This window comes from Macaca thibetana, chromosome 10 (genome assembly GCF_024542745.1).
Source record: "Macaca thibetana thibetana isolate TM-01 chromosome 10, ASM2454274v1, whole genome shotgun sequence".
NCBI lineage: Eukaryota > Metazoa > Chordata > Mammalia > Primates > Cercopithecidae > Macaca > Macaca thibetana.
In genome coordinates this window covers 11,487,501-11,505,235 of record NC_065587.1, presented here as the reverse complement: position 1 = coordinate 11,505,235, position 17,735 = coordinate 11,487,501, and the positions used below count along the sequence as shown (strand labels likewise).

Below are 17,735 nucleotides of genomic sequence, written 5' to 3'. Positions count from 1 at the left end.
CACGCCATTCTTATGCCTCAACCTCCTGAGTAGCTGGGACTACAGGCGCCTGCCACCACACCCAGCTAACTTTCTGTTTTTTTTTTTTTTTTTTTAGTACAGACGGGGTTTCACCGTGATAGCCAGGATGGTCTTGATCTTCTGACCTCGTGATCCGCCCACCTCGGCCTCCCAAAGTGCTGGGATTACAGGCATGAGCCACCGCACCCTGCCGAAAAATCCTTCTTTTGAGTTTGAATGGTTAGAGTGGAAGCCTGGGACCTCGTAAGAGACTCCTAGAGTCATCCAGGTGTGAGAAGGTGGCTTGGCCATGGGCATGGCAGAGGAATGGTGGGAAGTGTCAGATTCCAGTTGTGTTTTGGAGGAAGAGGTGACGTGATTTGCTGATGGATTGAATGTGAGGTGCATAACAGAAGAAGAAGAGTCAAAAAGGACTCTTAAGGTTTTGGTTTAAACAACAGTGGTGCCATTTATTAGGTGAGGGAGCCCTGGAAGAGGGGCACCCTGGGGCAGGGGGAATCAAGAGTTTGATTTTGCCTGTACTGTTACTTAATTATAAAAAAGAAAATCAGGCTAGGCATGGTGGCTCATGCCCAGAATCCCAGCCCTTTGGGAGGCTGAGGCAGGAGGATCACTTGAGGCCAGGAGTTCCAGATAAGCTTGGGTAACATAGTGAGATTCCATCTTTAAAAAAAAAAATACTGGGGCATGGTGGTATGTGCCTGTAGTACTTAGAAGACTGAATGGGGTGATTGCCTGAGCCCAGAAGTTTGAGGTTGCAGTGAGGCTATGATCCCCTCACTGCACTCCAGACTGGGTGACACAACAAGACCCTGTTTCAAAAAAAAAAAAGAAAGTAAGCTTAAAATCAATTTTTTAAACTTCGACATGTCCTGAGCAATTATATCTGAAATCACAGGTGCTAGCTGCGTAATTTATCTGAAGGATGTTAAAATAAATACATAGCCACTAAAATAAAAAGGTCCATGAGGGCAGCACCTATACCCATTGCGTACACCCAGCTGCTGCCCTAGCACGTTGGAAGTGGCCACAATTATTATTAGCCCCTTTAAGAATGAATGAGGAGCTCTTTAGGATGACGACATGGAGAACCTTCAATGAAAACTGGTGGAAGAAATGGGGGCCAGGAGTGGAGCTGGTCTCAGAGAAGTGGGTCATCCGGAAGGTTAGAGGTGGTGGGGGCATTGGGGCCTTGGAAGCTTTTTGGAGAGAAAGGTCTGTTGCTCCCCTGTTCCGAGCCGTCTTCCTGAGAATGTGAGTCTGCCTTTCTTTTTTTTTTTTTTTGAGACGGAGTCTCGCTCTGTCGCCCAGGCTGGAGTGCAGTGGCCAGATCTCAGTTCACTGCAAGCTCCGCCTCCCAGGTTTACGCCATTCTCCTGCCTCAGCCTCCAGAGTAGCTGGGACTACAGGCGCCGCCACCTCGCCCGGCTAGTTTTTTGTATTTTTTGGTAGAGACGGGGTTTCACCGTGTTAGCCAGGATGGTCTCGATCTCCTGACCTTATGATCCGCCCGTCTTGGCCTCCCAAAGTGCTGGGATTACAGGCTTGAGCCACTGCGCCCGGTCGAGTCTCCCTTTCTGAGCTTCCTTTTTGCTTCTAAGGAATTTGGGTGCTTTCACCACAAAAACACTTGGTCTTTTCATACCGTAATTTGATATTCAAGCTGTGGCCTGAGCTTGGAACCATTCTTTGTCCATTTCTGCTGCCCAGGACTTTGAGATGAGGCTGTGTGGGTACTTGATGAACTATTACGTGGCATGGACACATACGTACGTGAGTAGTGAATGCTTACATCACGTACAGGGTGTTTGTCAAGGTCTTGATGGGTTAAATACTGTTGGATCACTGTAGAAGCTTTTCATACCAAAACATGAATTTTGGAAACTCCTTCATAAAATCAAGTTGAAATTAGGTCTTTAGAAACAGACTTCTTACCGTATTTTTGTGAGATTTCTCATGAGCAGTTCATTTCTCAGACATGGAAGAGTTAAGTCCTGTGTTCACTGTTGTGTGTGTTGCAGTGGCTCCGCGATGAGGCTGTGCTGAGTGAGAGACGCCCCCTTCTCAGTTTCTCGCAGACTCTTGCTCCCTGCGCTCCAGCGCCACTCACGGCTGGTGCTGGCAGGCCTGGCATTTGGGGGCGTGGGAGAAAGTATGCATCAGTGTGTGCAGGGGTGGAGGGGTGGGTGGTTTGTGTGAATAGAAAGTACATGACCTTTCTGAAAATTGTTCAGAAATGTGAAGGAAGGAAGCGAGAGACTTGGCAATCCTGTAGGCTTTAATGGAATCAGCAATGGACGCTCGGTGTGGCTAATCCTCGATGGAGATGGAAAGAAATGGGAGAACACGATTCAAGCCCACTCAGCTGCAGCAGCGTGAGTCTGCTGGGGAACACAGAGAAGACCAGATCCTCTCACTCCCACACTGGCAGAACCTCCTGAGGTTCTCCGGCCACTGTAGTGAATCAGTATCTGGTGAGCGCCTGAATTACGTGAGAAACTGCGTATGTGTCATTGGATCTAAGACACTGATATTTTAAGGACACATCAATGTTTTGTATATTGCTCAGAAAGAGAACTCACAGCTAATTAACTTATACCAACTCCAGAGATGTTAACATGTGGAAAATGTAGGTCTTCAAATCAGTGAAATAAGGTAATCTAATTAATAATACCAGGCTATAGCACAAGGGTTGCCATAGGGCCATGTGGTGAATGGCCAGTAAGTGGGGCACCCAGCATGCACAGCGGGGCCACTGGGATGGGTTTCTCAGGGGAGGGCCCCATGGTCTTGGGCAGCATTTTCCCAGTGTCTGGGACATACAGCGAGGTGATTTGTGGCAGCAAACAAAACTGATCTTACAAATTGAGAAGACTGTGCTTTTCCGTTCTCTCTCAGACTTTCTAATGATATCAAGAAAAAAAAGAAAACTTGGTTTGATCCTAGTATGTCCCTCACCATCTTTCTGATACTTGCTGATCCACCCCCAGTCCCATTGTTAAACATAGTGTAGGGCTCCGGCAATATAGCTAGCAATAGGTTCAGCTAAAAGTGAATAACCTTGTTTTGTTTTTTATTATCGTCTAGATGTGGCAAGTAATACTGGTTTTCCACCTATAATACTGGAAAAGTTTACATTCAAAATGAAATCAACTGGGTGTGGTGGTGTACCTGTAGTCCTAGCTACTCGAGAGGCTGAGGCAGGAGGATAGCTGATGTCTAGGATTTCAAGGCTGCAATGAGCTGTGATTGTGCCACTATACTTCAGCCTGGGTGACAGAGCGAGACCATGTCTCTTAAAAAAAAAAAAGAAAGAAAGAAAAGAAATCATTTGAGTGAAAGATAATTTCTTGAAGATGGTGAGTGGATGATTGAGGTTTGGGAATCATGTACCTCTGGCCCTAGTTGGATCTGAGCAGGGCCTTTGGGGTAGATGGGACTTAAAAAGATAGAAAAGGGCAGGCTTTGCCTTACCATGGGTACTTTTACATACGCTCTTTGGGTAATTTTTTTCTTTTATTTTTTTATTTTTATTTTTTACTTTTTATTTTTGAGACGGAGTCTCGCTCTGTCGCCCAGGCTGGAGTGCAGTGGCGCGATCTCGGCTCACTGCAAGCTCCGCCTCCCGGGTTCACGCCATTCTCCTGCCTCAGCCTTCCGAGTAGCTGGGACTACAGGCGCCCACAACCGCGCCCGGCTAATTTTTTGTATTTTTAGTAGAGACGGGGTTTCACCGTGGTCTCGATCTCCTGACCTTGTGATCCGCCCGCCTCGGCCTCCCAAAGTGCTGGGATTACAGGCGTGAGCCACAGCGCCCGGCCGGTAATTTTTTTCTTACTCTTTGTTTCTTTATTTTTTTAAATTTATTTTTTACTTTTTATTTTTGAGACGGAGTCTCGCTCTGTCGCCCAGGCTAGAGTGCAGTGGTGCAATCTCAGCTCACTGCAATCTCCACCTCCCGGGTTCACGCCATTCTCCTGCCTCAGCCTCCCGAGTAGCTGGGACTACAGGCGCCCGCCACCACGCCAAGCTAATTTTTAGTAGAGACAGGGTTTCACTGTGGTAGTCAGGATGGTCTCAATCTCTTGACCTCATGATCCGCCCACCTCTGCCTCCCAAAGTGCTGGGATTACACGTGTGAGCCACCACACCCGAAGGGCCTTCTCTCTTTCTTTTTATAGAAGGCCATGACAGATTGACTAGAAACTTAATGTTTAAAGAGTACCAAAGTACTACTCAGGAGGGTGAGGCAGAAGAATCGCTTGAACCTGGGAGGCGGAGGTTGTAGTGAGCCGAGATCACTCCACTGCACTCTAGCCTGGGCAACAAGAGTGAAACTCCAACTCAAAAAAGTACGAAACCAAAGTCAAATAAGTAGAACTTTGGTTTTTGTTTGTTTGTTTGGGTTTGTTTGTTTCTTTGCTTTTGAGACAGAGTCTCACTCTGTTGCTGAGGCTGGAGTGCAGTGACATGGTCTCGGCTCACTGCAACCTCTGCCTCCCGGGTTCGAGCAGTTCTGCCTCAGCCTTCCAAGTAACTGGGACTACAGGTGCCTGCCACCATGCCCGGCTAATTTTTGTATTTTTAGTAGAGCCGGGGTTTCACCGTGTTGGTCAGGCTGGTCTCGAACTCCTGACCTCAATGATCTACCCACCTCAGCCTCCCAGAGTGCTGGGATTACAGGCGTGAGCCACCACGCCCAGCCTATAAACAGAACTTTGAACAAGGTAAAATAACAAGGTGCATATATAGAAATAGTCGGTTTGTTTTAAAGTGTGTGCTTGTCTCTGTGACTTTACCTCTGGGGTCAACAGTTTCTTTATTTGAGGCCCCCAAAATATTTATTTGGCCTTTCAGGTAAGTCAAATGTTTGGTGGAGGTTTTATTTCACTTCTGTGGTGTTTGGTCTTGCCAGTATGGTTAGCTTCTCATGCTTTTTGTTCTGGTCACAGTTTTTTAGAGATCGTTTGGAACCGTGTGTAGAAGGCCTTGTCTGTACAAGATACACAGCTGAGTGAGATTGTCAGTCTGTCAAAGGGCAAAATTCAAAACTATCCACAGTCTGGAAGGCTGGGATGAATGCATTAATATATAATTCGACTGATACAAATTTAGATTTAAAACAACCTTCTATAGTGGTTTGGGGGAGACAGACATGGTAGAAACTCACAGGAAAAGGACCTTGTTATTTTACATAGAGGCTGGATTCTCATCTTCTCTTGGGTATATGAAAGCTGTTGATTTGCATACTTTGATTTTCTATCCTGCCGCCTAACTGATTTCTTTTACTGTTTGTGTTAGTTTTTCATTGATTCTTTAGGGTTGCCAGGTGTACTGTCCTATCAGCTGCGAATAGAAATGACTTCTTTCCCGATTTTTATGCTCTCATTCTTTACTCTAACTGCCTGGGCTAACACCTCCAGTTCCGTGTGAAGTAATGGAGTGGGCAGCCTTGCTATGGCCCTAATCTTTCTTTTGTTGTTGTTTTGTTTTGAGAGGGAGTCTCACTCTGTCGTCCGGCTGGAGTGCTGTGGCGCGATCTCGGCTCACTGCAAGCTCTGCCTCCTGGATTCACGCCATTCTCCTGCCTCAGCCTCCAGAGTAGCTGGGACTACAGGCACCCGCCACCTCACCCAGCTAATTTGTTATATTTTTAGTAGAGACGGGGTTTCACTGTGTTAGCCAGGATGGTCTCAATCTCTTGACCTCGTGATCCGCCCACCTCGGCCTCTCAAAGTGCTGCCACCGCACCCAGCCCTGTGACCCTGACCTTTTTTTTTTTTTTTTTTTTTTTTTTGAGACGGAGTCTCGCTCTGTCGCCCAGGCTGGAGTGCAGTGGCCGGATCTCAGCTCACTGCAAGCTCCGCCTCCCGGGTTCACGCCATTCTCCTGCCTCAGCCTCCCGAGTAGCTGGGACTACAGGCGCCCGCCACCTCGCCCGGCTAGTTTTTTGTATTTTTTAGTAGAGACGGGGTTTCACCGTGTTAGCCAGGATAGTCTTGATCCCCTGACCTCGTGATCCACCCGTCTCGGCCTCCCAAAGTGCTGGGATTACAGGCTTGAGCCACCGCGCCCGGCCCCTTTTTTTTTTTTTTGAGACAGTCTTGCGCTGTTGTCCAAGCTGGAGTACAGTGGCATGATCTCGGCTCACTGCAAGCTCTGTCTCCCGGGTTCACGCCATTCTCCTGCCTCAGCCTCCAGAATAGCTGGGACTACAGGCGTCCGCCACCACGCCCGGCTAATTTTTTGTATTTTCAGTAGAGACAGAGTTTCACCATGTTAGCCAGGATGGTGATCTCCTGACCTCGCGATCCACCCGCCTAGGCCTCCCACAGTGCTGGGATTACAGGCGTGAGCCACCGCGCCCAGCCGGCCCTGATCTTAATGAAGTGTTCCGCACTGAGTAAGATGCCAGCATTAGGGCTGAAGTATACATAGAGTAGTATGTTCAGAAAGGAGCCATCAGTTTCTGTTTTCTGGAGTGTTTTTACCAAGAATGGACCAAGGCTCCTTAGATAAACAGTAGCACTGGTGCCTATACCTATTGACCCAAACACCATTTGCCAGTTCATAAAATAATAAATTCCCGAAATATTACTGCCTCAACATTATGAAAATCAGATTTCCTAAAAAAGTACTTAGTAGTGTTGAAATATCTAGACACTATTCACAGGTACTTAGTGAACAAGGCACTTGCTCAGTAGATTGACTGCCGTCAGACACGCAGGTTTTCTCATTTGGGAAAGTTTATTATTCCCACATCAGCCAAATACAGCACAGCATACAGTGGTCAGTAGATCATCAGCTTACTCCTGGTCTCCTGTTGTGAAATGCTCTTAGATGAATTGTTCTTGTGCCATGACACACCAACGTGGCAAGTTCCTCAGTTGCCTGTTTGAGCTTGTTTCTTTCTTTACTTGTGGAAGACAATTTCACTGGCCTTTTTTTTTTTTTTTTTTTTTTTTTTTTTTGAGACAGAGTCTTGCTCTGTCATCCAGGCTGGAGTGCGGTGGCACGTGCGATCTCGGCTGTCTGCAACCGCCACCTCCTGGGTTCAAGCGATTCTTCTGCCTCAGCCTTCCAAGTAGTTGAGACTACAGGCGCTTACCACCATGCCTGGCTGATTTTTGTATTTTTAGTAGAGACAGGGTTTCACCATATTGGCCAGGCTGGTCTTGAACTCCTGACCTGGTGATCCACCCACCTTGGCCTCCCAGAGTGCTGGGATTAGAGGAGTGAGCCACCGCGCCCGGCCTCACCGGCCTTTTTTAATAGTGTGTGTCTAATGTGGAACGGACCCATAATTTGCTTGGTGATATTTATTTTTTTGCTGCAAAGTGTGGATTTTTTTAGAAAGATTCAAGTCCTTGGAAGCCCGTGTCTGTCCCTTATGGGAGTTAGATACTGGCAGAGGAGGTAACTGTGATTGCAGCATCGAAGACAGGTTTTGCGTTGTGGCAACACATTTGTGTTAGTATTATTCATCTCACATGAGAGGATGAGTTCATTCCATCTTAATCTCATTTTTTTTTTTTTTTTTTTTTTTTTTTTTTGAGACGGAGTCTGGCTCTGTCGCCCAGGCGGGAGTGCAGTGGCGCAATCTCGGCTCACTGAAAGCTCCGCCTCCCGTGTTCACGCCATTCTCCTGCCTCAGCCTCCTGAGTAGCTGGGACTACAGGCACCTGCCACCGCGCCCGGCTAATTTTTTTTGTATTTTTAGTAGAGACAGGGTTTCACCGTGGTCTCGATCTCCTGACCTTGTGATCCGCCCGCTTCAGCCTCTGAAAGTGCTGGAATTACAGGCGTGAGCCACCGCGCCTGGCCCTTAATCTCATTTTTAATCACAGGGCTCTAGAAAATAGAAATGTCTTTTCCTCCCATGCTTTAAAACACCTGTGGCACTTTGGGGTGCTAAATATTGACTTCTTTGGCCATCTTTTTAGGAGGAAGACATGGGATACTCTTGACTGGGGAGATGCTTTTGTACTTCTGCTTAACCTCATATTTAATTTCATTCCAGCTGGTGGCGGGAGACAGACTAGAAAAGGAGCTACCTTTGGAAGTATATTTGCCTGGTTATAGGAGACTTTTGTGAGTTGGCTGGAAATGGAAATATACTAAGCAGATCTAAGACATAGGGAATAATTGGCAACATATCAGTTACCTGAAGAATAATTAATTCACTGGTTATTAATCATTACCATGGCCCAGAGGCCTTGCACTGCCCTCCCACCCAGGCACATATGTGCATACGTATTTGCAAACATGGCATGGAGCCTCTTTTCCCCTGTGCTCACTAGAGAGGCCACACTGGCCTTCTCGTGCTTCTGTAAACCTAGCTTGCTTTTATCCGTCTTAGGGTCTTTGCACATGCCGTTCCCTCTGCCCGGAAGGCTCCTTCTCTGCCTTCTAGATCACTGCCCCATAGTCATTCAGGTCTGGCTCAGAGGTCACCTCCCCAGAGAGGTCTGCTTTTCTGACCACTTCATCTAGAGGCCCCCCCGCCCGTCACACTGTGTCCCTTTACCATGATGTTTTTTCTCCCTAGCACATAGCCCTGTCTGAGATTGCCTTATTTATGATTGTATTGTGTGTTTGAATTCTCTCTCTCCCTAGAAGGGAAACTTCAAATAAGGAACCTCTCTGTTTTCTCTTCTGTGTCCCCGGTACCCAGAATACTGCCAGACTGTTACAAATGCTCAGCAGGTATTCGTTGAAAGAATGTATGTAGTGATTTAATGTACTGTAATCACATAATATCATATATGGGTCCTGAAGACTAAGTTCCCATTTATGTTAAGAGAGACATTAATTTTGCTTTAAAATGAAACAGTTCAGTATTATAACTAGACCCAATTTTGTGTTGCTGCGAAGCCGTTTTTCTTCTTTTTGAGACTGAGTCTCACTCTGTCACCCAGGCTGGAGTGCAGTGGCATGATCTCAGCTCACTGCAACCTCCACCTCCTGCATTCAAGCGATTCTCCTGCCTCAGCCTCCTGAGTAGTTGGGATTACAGGCACGCACCACCACGCCTGGCTAATTTTTGTATTTTTAGTAGAGACAGGATTTTGCCACATTGCCCAGGCTGGTCTCAAACTCCTGACCTCAAGTGATCCACCTGCCTCAGCCTCCCCAAGTGCTGGGATTACAGGCGTGAGTCACTGCGCCAGGCCAGCGGTTTTTCTTTTGGCGTTGCTTGAACTGAATGTGTTAAATTTAAGCCTGGTGTTATGAGGAGCTGAGCAGAATTCCAGGCCTATTGTTGCCATTTCTACTTTTTTAAATTTTTTTATTTAGTCATGACATACTTGGCTCAGCTAGCACTTATTGTCATTTCATCTCCCTTTTTTTTTTCATTTCCATTAGTAGGTTTTGGTTATAGTGTCTGTTTTCAAAGGCTATTGGAAGGCATTAGTAGCTTTTCAGACCTTGTGGTAAAATTGTGTTAATAAAAATAAATAAATAAAAGTCACCTAATGAAGACATAAATAAGTGTAGAGACACACCATGTTAATGGATTAGAAGGCTCAACATGGTGACAATGTCTGTTTTCTCCAAATTGATCTGTAGATTTAAAACAGTTCCAATAAAAATCCCAACAAGACTTGTGGATATAAGCAAGCTGATTCTAAAATTTATATGAAAAGGCAAAGGAACTCAAATAGCCAAAACAATTTTGAAAAAGAGCAATAAGATTAGGAGACTCACAGTAGCCAATTTTAAGACTTACAGTAAAGCGACGGTAATCAAGAATGTAGTATTGGTGGAGGGGTAGACACACCGATCACAGGAACAGAATAGAGTCTAGAAGTAGACCCACACAGTTCAATGGAGAAAAGCTAGTCTTTTCAACAAATGGTGTTGGAATGATTGGATATCGGAATGAAAAAAAAAAATGGACCTAAACCTCCTTCCTACCTTACACAGAAATTAATTCAAAATGGATCACAGATCTAAATGTAAAATGTAAAACTATAAAACTTTTAGGAAAAAACATAGGCACTCTTCGTGACCTGGGGCTGGACAGAGGGTTCAGAAACATGACTGCAAAAGCGTGAACCATGAAAGAGAAAAAATTGATTAAATGGACTTCATCTAAACTAAAACCTTTTGCTCTGCGAAAGACACTACTTGAGTGAATGAAATACTAAGTTACAAATAAAAAGAACTCCTAGAACACAATAGTTAAGAAAATAACGTAATTTAAAAACGGGGAAAAAACTTGGCGTTTCGCCAGAGAGGATGAGTGCGTGCCAAATAAACATATGAAAGATACTCAATGTCGTTAGCCGTTAGGAAGTGCAGATTAAAGCCACGATGAGATACCACTACCCACCTCTTAGAATATCTAAATTCAGAAAAAGAAAAAGACAATACCACATGGTGGCAAGGACGTGGAGCAGCCAAAACTCAGCATTGGAAATGCAAATGGTTCAGCCACTCTGGAAAACAGTTCGGCATGTTCCTATAAAGTTAAACATATACTTAGCACATGAGCCAGCCCTCTCACTCCTAGGTATTTACCCTGGATAAATGAAAAGTTACGTTCATACAAAAACCTGTACATGAATATTTATAGCACATTTCTACGTAATTATAAGAAACGAAACAGCCCAAATGTCCTTCAGTGGATGAATGGATAGACAAACTATACTACATCCAAACAATGGTATATTACTCTACAAAAGAGAGAAACAGACTATTGGTGCACACAAGCCAACAACTTGGATGAATCTTAGAGACATAATATTGAGTGAAAAAAGCCAGTCTCAGGTGATCATGTTTACTGCATCGTTTCTTATGTGACATTCTTTTTTTTTTTTTGGAGACAGAGTCTCACTCCGTCACCCAGGCTGGAGTGCAGTGGCGTGCAGTCTCGGCTCATGGCAACCTCTGCCTCTCGGGTTCAGGTGATTCTCGTGCCTCAGCCTCTTGAGTAGCTGGAATTACAGGTGTACGCTACCACGCCCGGCTGATTTTTGTACTTTTAGTAGAGACAGGGTTTCGCCACATTGGCCAGGCTTGTCTCAAATTCCTGACCTCAAGTGATCAGCCCCTCTTGGCTTCCCAAAGTGCTGGGATTACAGGCATTAGCCACCGCACCTGGCGTTTAATATGACATTCTTAAAAAGACAAAGCCATAGCAGTGGAAAATAGGTTGCCAGGGATTAGGGGAGGGAGTGTGTTGGGAGTGGAGCTGCCCTGTATCCTGAGAGAGGTGGTAGTTACACACATCTCTACATGTGTCAACATTCACAGATGTGCGTGCCTCAAAAGCCAGTTTTACTCCATGTTAATGTAAAAATGAAACAAACTCCCACACCCTGCAGAAGTTGCTCCAGGGTGCAAAATGTAGAACTGAAGCACCAAAATAGATAAATGCAGAATAAAACCAATTAAATGAAAAAAAAAAGAAGTCACTCCTGTCGGTATATAACTAAACAGAAGCTACAATTTGCCACAAAAGCTAACCACAGGCTTTTTACATATCTGGTTGCAAAAGCCTGTTGAAGTGGTTTCCACATCCTTTCTGGAAGACTTAACAATAACTTGTAAGAAGCTGCCCACAGTATCTGTGTGTATTTTATTTCTTTTTCAGATTATTCACTGTTGGCATATAGAAATGCTACTGATTTTTGCATGTTGATTTCATATCCTGCAACTTTTTTTTTTTTTTTTTTTTTTTTTTTTTGAGACTGAGTATCGCTCTGTCGCCCAGGCTGGAGTGCAGTGGCATGATCTCGACTCACTGCAAGCTCCGCCTCCCGGGTTCACGCCATTCTCCTGCCTCAGCCTCCCGAGTAGCTGGGACTACAGGTGCCCGCCACCGCGCCCGGCTAATTTTTTGTATTTTTAGTAAAGACGGGGTTTCACCGTGTTAGCCAGGATGGTATCGATCTTCTGACCTCATGAACCACCTGCCTGGGCCTCCCAAAGTGCTGGGATTACAGGTGTGAGCCACTGCACCCGGCCCATATCCTGCAACTTTACTGAATTTGTTTAATCAGTTCTAATAGTTTTTTGGTGGAGTCTAGGTTTTTCCAAATGTAAGATTATATCATCTGCAAACAAGGATCATTTCACGTCTTCCTTGCCAATTTGGATGCCCTGTATTTCTTTCTCTTATCTGGTTGCTCTAGCTTGTGTTTGTTTAATATTTCAATAAAGCTTTCAATACTTTTTTCCTTTTTTTTGAGACAGAATCTCACTCTTGTCACCCAGGCTAGAGTACAGTGGCATGATCTCGGTTCACTGCAATCTCCGGCTCCTGGGTTCAAGCAATTCTCCTGCCTCAGTCTCCCCAGTAGCTGGGATTACAGGCTTGCACTGCCATGCCTGGCTAATTTTTGTGTGTTTTTAACAGAGACAGAGTTGGGGTTTCACCAGGTTGGCCATGCTGGTCTCGAATTTCTGACATCAAATGGTCTGCCCACCTCAGCCTCCCAAAGTGCTGGGATTACAGGCATGAGCCACTGCACCCAGCCAATACAAATTTTATTTTCCCCGAAATTGGACTGTGGTTCTCCCAGTTATTCCAGGTTGCTCTAGTTCTGCACGGTGGTCCTGGGAGTGCCCCTGTGAACAAGGCGCAGTTCTCAGGTAGGAGGCCAGATTTGGGGCAAGCTTTCCGGGAGAGGCAGGGAATCGCACCTGGGCCTTGCGTCAAATCGCACCTGGGGCTTAAAAAATACGGATGCTCAGGAGGTATCCTAGGGAGATTTGGGAAATTCAGAAATTGCGTTTGGGCCGGGGCTGGGGCCAGGGCCTGGACCGCTGTGTGAGTGTGTTTAAAGCTCTGCAGTGATTATGCTGAACAGCCTGGTTTGAGATCCTGTGGGGTGGAATGGGCATTGCAGACAGGTAGGGGTGCTGGGACCAGGGTGCCGTTGGGGTACATGAGAGGGCCATCAGCCAATCCTGGGGAGGGTCATCCTGAAGGAAGACCTCCTGGAGGTGGTGACTTCTGAGCCAGAGAGTCCCGAAGGACCCAGGGAATTGCTAGGGAAGAAGAAGGGGGGTGTTCATGTGGAGGCAAAGAGCAGGGGATGGACAGGGCTGCAGGCATTCAAGACTGGGAGGGAAGGATGTGGCAGGGGAGATGGGAGAGGACTCTGGGGGTGGCATGAGGATGTCTTATAAACCAGCTCATAAACTCTGACTTAAAAGCCAGTCTCAGTTACTCTCCCTGGCACTTGGAGGTCCCAGTGCCAGAAGAGTGACTGAGACTAGCTTATAAGTTGGAGTTTCTCCAGGCTGGGTCTTAGATCACCTGAAAGTATCACCCATGGGGAGCGGCTTGTGCTGCAGGTGTCCTGGGCCCTGCCCAGATCAGTCATTCTGAGGGTGGGGCCTGCAGCCTGCAGTGTTGGTAACCAGTGCTCAAGGGATTCCTTTCTGGTGTGCTTTTGGAGCCAGTGCAGTAAGAGGTGGGGTCCCCAGAGTTTCCTGCCTAGAGTGCGACATTTGTGTGTTTCACTAGGTTTCATAACAGCTCACTCCTGGAGGCCATTGCTGTGCCTTACATTTGGGAATGCTGGAGTCTTTCCGTTTTCCTGGGGAACCAGTTTGTAGATTAGCCATAAACACAGCAAACCCTTCTGCAGGTGTCTGTTCATACAAACATTACTGTTTTTCAGAAGGAAGCGGAACCCTCTGTGTAGGGCTGCGGGCCTGCTAGTTTTTTGTTGCAGAAGCAGCAGGTGAGGTGGGGTCTACCCTGCAGACGCGGTGGCACCTCACGGCTTCCTGGTGTCCTTCCCCAGGAGCAGCAGCCAAGCTGGACAGATGACCTGCCACTCTGCCACCTCTCTGGGGTTGGCTCAGCCTCCAACCGCAGCTACTCTGCTGATGGCAAGGGCACTGAGAGCCACCCGCCAGAGGACAGCTGGCTCAAGTTCAGGTGTGTGTGCCAGCGTTTCTGTGTTGGGCCCAGGGAGTTGGTTGGTTTGCAAGCAAGGAAAGACACCGACCTTGTAGCTTTCTCGTATGGGCTTGCCAGTGACATGTGGCCGGTGAGAGGCGGCCTCTGCTGCTGTCCTTTACACTGCTGGGCCTGCTCTGATGGGGTAGCATGAGCATGGGGTGGGGGGTATCCCAGAAGGTCATAGCCAGAGTGAAATGATGGCCAAAGCAGGGGACCCAAGAGGGCCCCTGAAGCTGCAGCTTCTGTAGCTTTAGCCTCCCCCAATTCCCTTCTCTTTCTCCCTCCACCTCCATGAGACCCTGGCCTCAGGCTTCCCTCTGCCCTCTCCCTCTTCCAGGAGTGAGAACAACTGCTTCCTGTATGGGGTCTTCAACGGCTACGATGGCAACCGGGTGACCAACTTTGTGGCCCAGCGGCTGTCCGCAGAGCTCCTACTGGGCCAGCTGAATGCCGAGCACGCCGAGGCCGACGTGCGGCGCGTGCTGCTGCAGGTAATGGTGCCGGGGCTGGCAGTGACCCAGCCACATCATGTCCCCCACCCCAGGGCTTGGGCCCTGCACCGCTAGCATGTTGCCAGGGTTGGTGTGAAGATCCCGCTGGCCCCTTCACCCCGGTAGAGGAACAGCTCCCAGCGAAGGCCCCCCCCAACCCAACAGGAGTCCAGGACCAGCCAGTGAGCAGCAGGCCTTCAATGGCTGGCAGGGGAGGTAATGCTGGAGACGGGGGGCATTTAGGGATGTGAGCTTGGAAAGAAGCGTGAGGTGGGAACAGGGCAAGGCCTGGTAGAAATGGGGTCATTTAGAGCTACCCCTTTCTTTCCTGTGTGGTCAGGTGCTCAGCCTCCAGGTGCAGGAGGCATCCCTGGGCGTTCAGGAAAGACCTTGCCTCCCGCTTCTAAGGGGCTGCTGCCCTAGTTGTCTGGTTCCACGTTTCTGCTTGTGCTGTTGGGAGCTTTCCTCCCGGCATCTCCTTTCAGGAGCATGTCTCAGGCCCATGTTAGATGAGAGGGTGGGCTTCTGTTCCTGGAGAACAGTGGTGCCAGCCTTTTCCTGCCCTTCACAGCCTAAGGCTCCATTGCCAGTGATTCTCAGCAGATCTCACACTGGGGAGAAGGTGTCAGTGTCACTAGTGTCCTGGGGCCAGCAGGGTTTGACAGAAGGCTCCCAGGAAGAAGTTGTAGTAATCATATGAGCTGTCATAGGCCTGGCAGTTTCTCTGAGCAGGTGCCTTGCTGAGTGCCAGGGTGTACTGTCTTACCTCAGCCCCGGAACAACACTTAACCTCCATTGTGTGAGAGTGAGGGGGCCAGAGGTCACACCAGCCGGGCCTATGCCAAGCCTTTGCTCTTAGCTTCCGCACTGTCTCCTGCCCCAGCCCTCTGCAGGGCGCACACCCGTGCAGGGCTGAAGGGCTTTGTCAAAGACAGTGATCTCCAGGAAGCAGCTGGTGCCTTGCAGTGCTGGGCCAGAGGCAGGACTGTCACGTGGAAAGCCCCATCACACGAGGACCTGCAGTGAATACAGCGAACCTGTTGCTATTATGAATAGAGGGCATTTTAGCACCAGTGACAGTGGTGTTTTGAACCAGCCTTTGCCCTGTCCTGTGTCCCTCTAGGCCTTCGATGTGGTAGAGAGGAGCTTCCTGGAGTCCATTGATGATGCCTTGGCTGAGAAGGCAAGCCTCCAGTCGCAACTGCCAGAGGTAATTTCCCCAGCTGACACCCAGGGGAGTCAAGTCCAGGCCCAGCTTTGCAGGGAGCGTGGACTCATCTACTTTGTCTTGACATTACTGGGCCAGAGCAGCAGGAGTTAGGGAGGGAGCAGTTCCTGATGGGGGACCCTGGTGGGTGGCCACAGATGAGGGACCTCACTGCCCTGCTGTGGGCAGCTGCACATTGAAGCTCAGCAGTGGCTGGGCAGTGGTGGGCATGAGAAAGGGCTTTTCCCAGTCGTTTAACCTGAATGGGTCCCCACCCTTGTCACCCACCTGCTCACATCGCCCACTGCCACCTGGAGCGCTGACCTCCGTGCTGTGAGTTAGGTCATCTCCGGCTTTCCTGGAGGAACCTCGCCCTGGAACTGCAGAGCAGGCTTCATCCTGGCTGTGCCGTGGACCATCTGTCTGTCTGTCCTCTGGGCCCTCGGATCTTTGCTCTTAAGAATAGAGAGGGAGGCCGGGCGCGGTGGCTCAAGCCTGTAATCCCAGCACTTTGGGAGGCTGAGATGGGCGGATCACGAGGTCAGGAGATCAAGACCATCCTGGCTAACACGGTGAAACCCCGTCTCTACTAAAAAATACAAAAAAAAAACTAGCCGGGCGAGGTGGCGGGCACCTGTAGTCCCAGCTACTCGGGAGGCTGAGCCAGGAGAATGGCGGGAACCCGGGAGGCGGAGCTTGCAGTGAGCTGAGATCTGGCCACAGCACTCCAGCCTGGGCGACAGAGCGAGACTCCGTCTCAAAAAAAAAAAAAAAAAAAAAAAAAAAAAAAGAATAGAGAGGGAGAGGCTGGGAGGATGGTCCAGAGTTCCGTCCTGCCCTGACCCTCTGCTGACGGTTGTAGGGGGTGCCCCAGCACCAGCTGCCTCCTCAGTATCAGAAGATCCTTGAGAGACTCAAGACGCTGGAGAGGGAAATTTCGGGAGGGGCCATGGCTGTTGTGGCGGTCCTTCTCAACAACAAGCTCTACGTCGCCAATGTCGGTGAGCCCCCTCTTGTCCCAGGGCGGGGAGGGCTGGGGAGAGGTCAGCCACAGGGGCTGGTGCGCTATTTGACAATCTGCTTTCCAGAGACTTCACGCACTTTAAAGCCAGTCTCCTGAAACCGTTTGGGTATGTCCCTCTCCACAGTGATGCCTCAGTCCCAGCTGGAAGGGAGAAGGGACGGGATGGGAGGCAGGCGTCCTGGCCTTTAGTCCCTATTCTGCTTCTTAACTCATTCTGGGCGAGTCGGGGCCGCTGCTTCTGGAAGAGGTTACCTGGCCATGACAAACCAACCAGCATTCCCATGAACAGCTGCGAGATGGGGCTAGGTGACAGGGGCATTGGGGTTTGTGAGAAGCCAGACAGGTAGGTGCAGGTTACAGTAGAAAGAACTCTGTGGAGGCCGGGCGCGGTGGCTCAAGCCTGTAATCCCAGCACTTTGGGAGGCCGAGATGGGCGGATCACGAGGTCAGGAGATCGAGACCATCCTGGCTAACATGGTGAAACCCCGTCTCTACTAAAAAATACAAAAAAAACTAGCCGGGCGAGGTGGCGGGCGCCTGTAGTCCCAGCTACTCGGGAGGCTGAGGCAGGAGAATGGCGTAAACCCGGGAGGCGGAGCTTGCAGTGAGCTGAGATCCGGCCACTGCACTCCAGCCTGGGAGACAGAGCGAAACTCCGCCTCAAAAAAAAAAAAAAAAAAAAAAAAAAAGAAAGAACTCTGTGGAGACCCCTCTGATGATACTGCCTTTTTTTTAATACTCTAGTGGAAAATTTTCCACAATATAGAACAATAGAGTGACTGATATGATATTTAATGAACATTCATGTGCCCATCGCCAACCCCAGCAGTTATCAGCTGTGGCCAGCCGCCTTTTACCTGTGGCCTTTTGTCCCCACGTTCGCTATTTTGAAGCAAACACCAGTCACTGTCATGTTATCTGTAAATATTTCAGTCTGTATCTCTAGAGAAGAGTTCTGTTTTATAAGATCATAATCCTGTGATTACACTGAAAAAGTTAAACCCAATTCCTTTGTATCATCAACTGTCCCTAACTGGTGACTCACCCCGTTGGTCTGAGCCTGTTTTG

At 48.4% G+C, this 17,735-nt stretch overlaps 1 protein-coding gene across 1 annotated transcript in view; it reads left to right on the top strand.

The window, feature by feature from the left end:
• TAB1 (TGF-beta activated kinase 1 (MAP3K7) binding protein 1) overlaps positions 1 to 17,735 on the top strand; it is a 38,573-nt gene that overhangs the window by 3,663 nt on the left and 17,175 nt on the right. The window contains exons 2-5 of the mRNA XM_050806228.1: positions 13,785 to 13,921; positions 14,283 to 14,436; positions 15,560 to 15,646; positions 16,506 to 16,644. Of these exons, the coding sequence (XP_050662185.1) occupies positions 13,785 to 13,921; positions 14,283 to 14,436; positions 15,560 to 15,646; positions 16,506 to 16,644 (517 nt within the window). The remainder of the gene's footprint in view (positions 1 to 13,784; positions 13,922 to 14,282; positions 14,437 to 15,559; positions 15,647 to 16,505; positions 16,645 to 17,735) is intronic.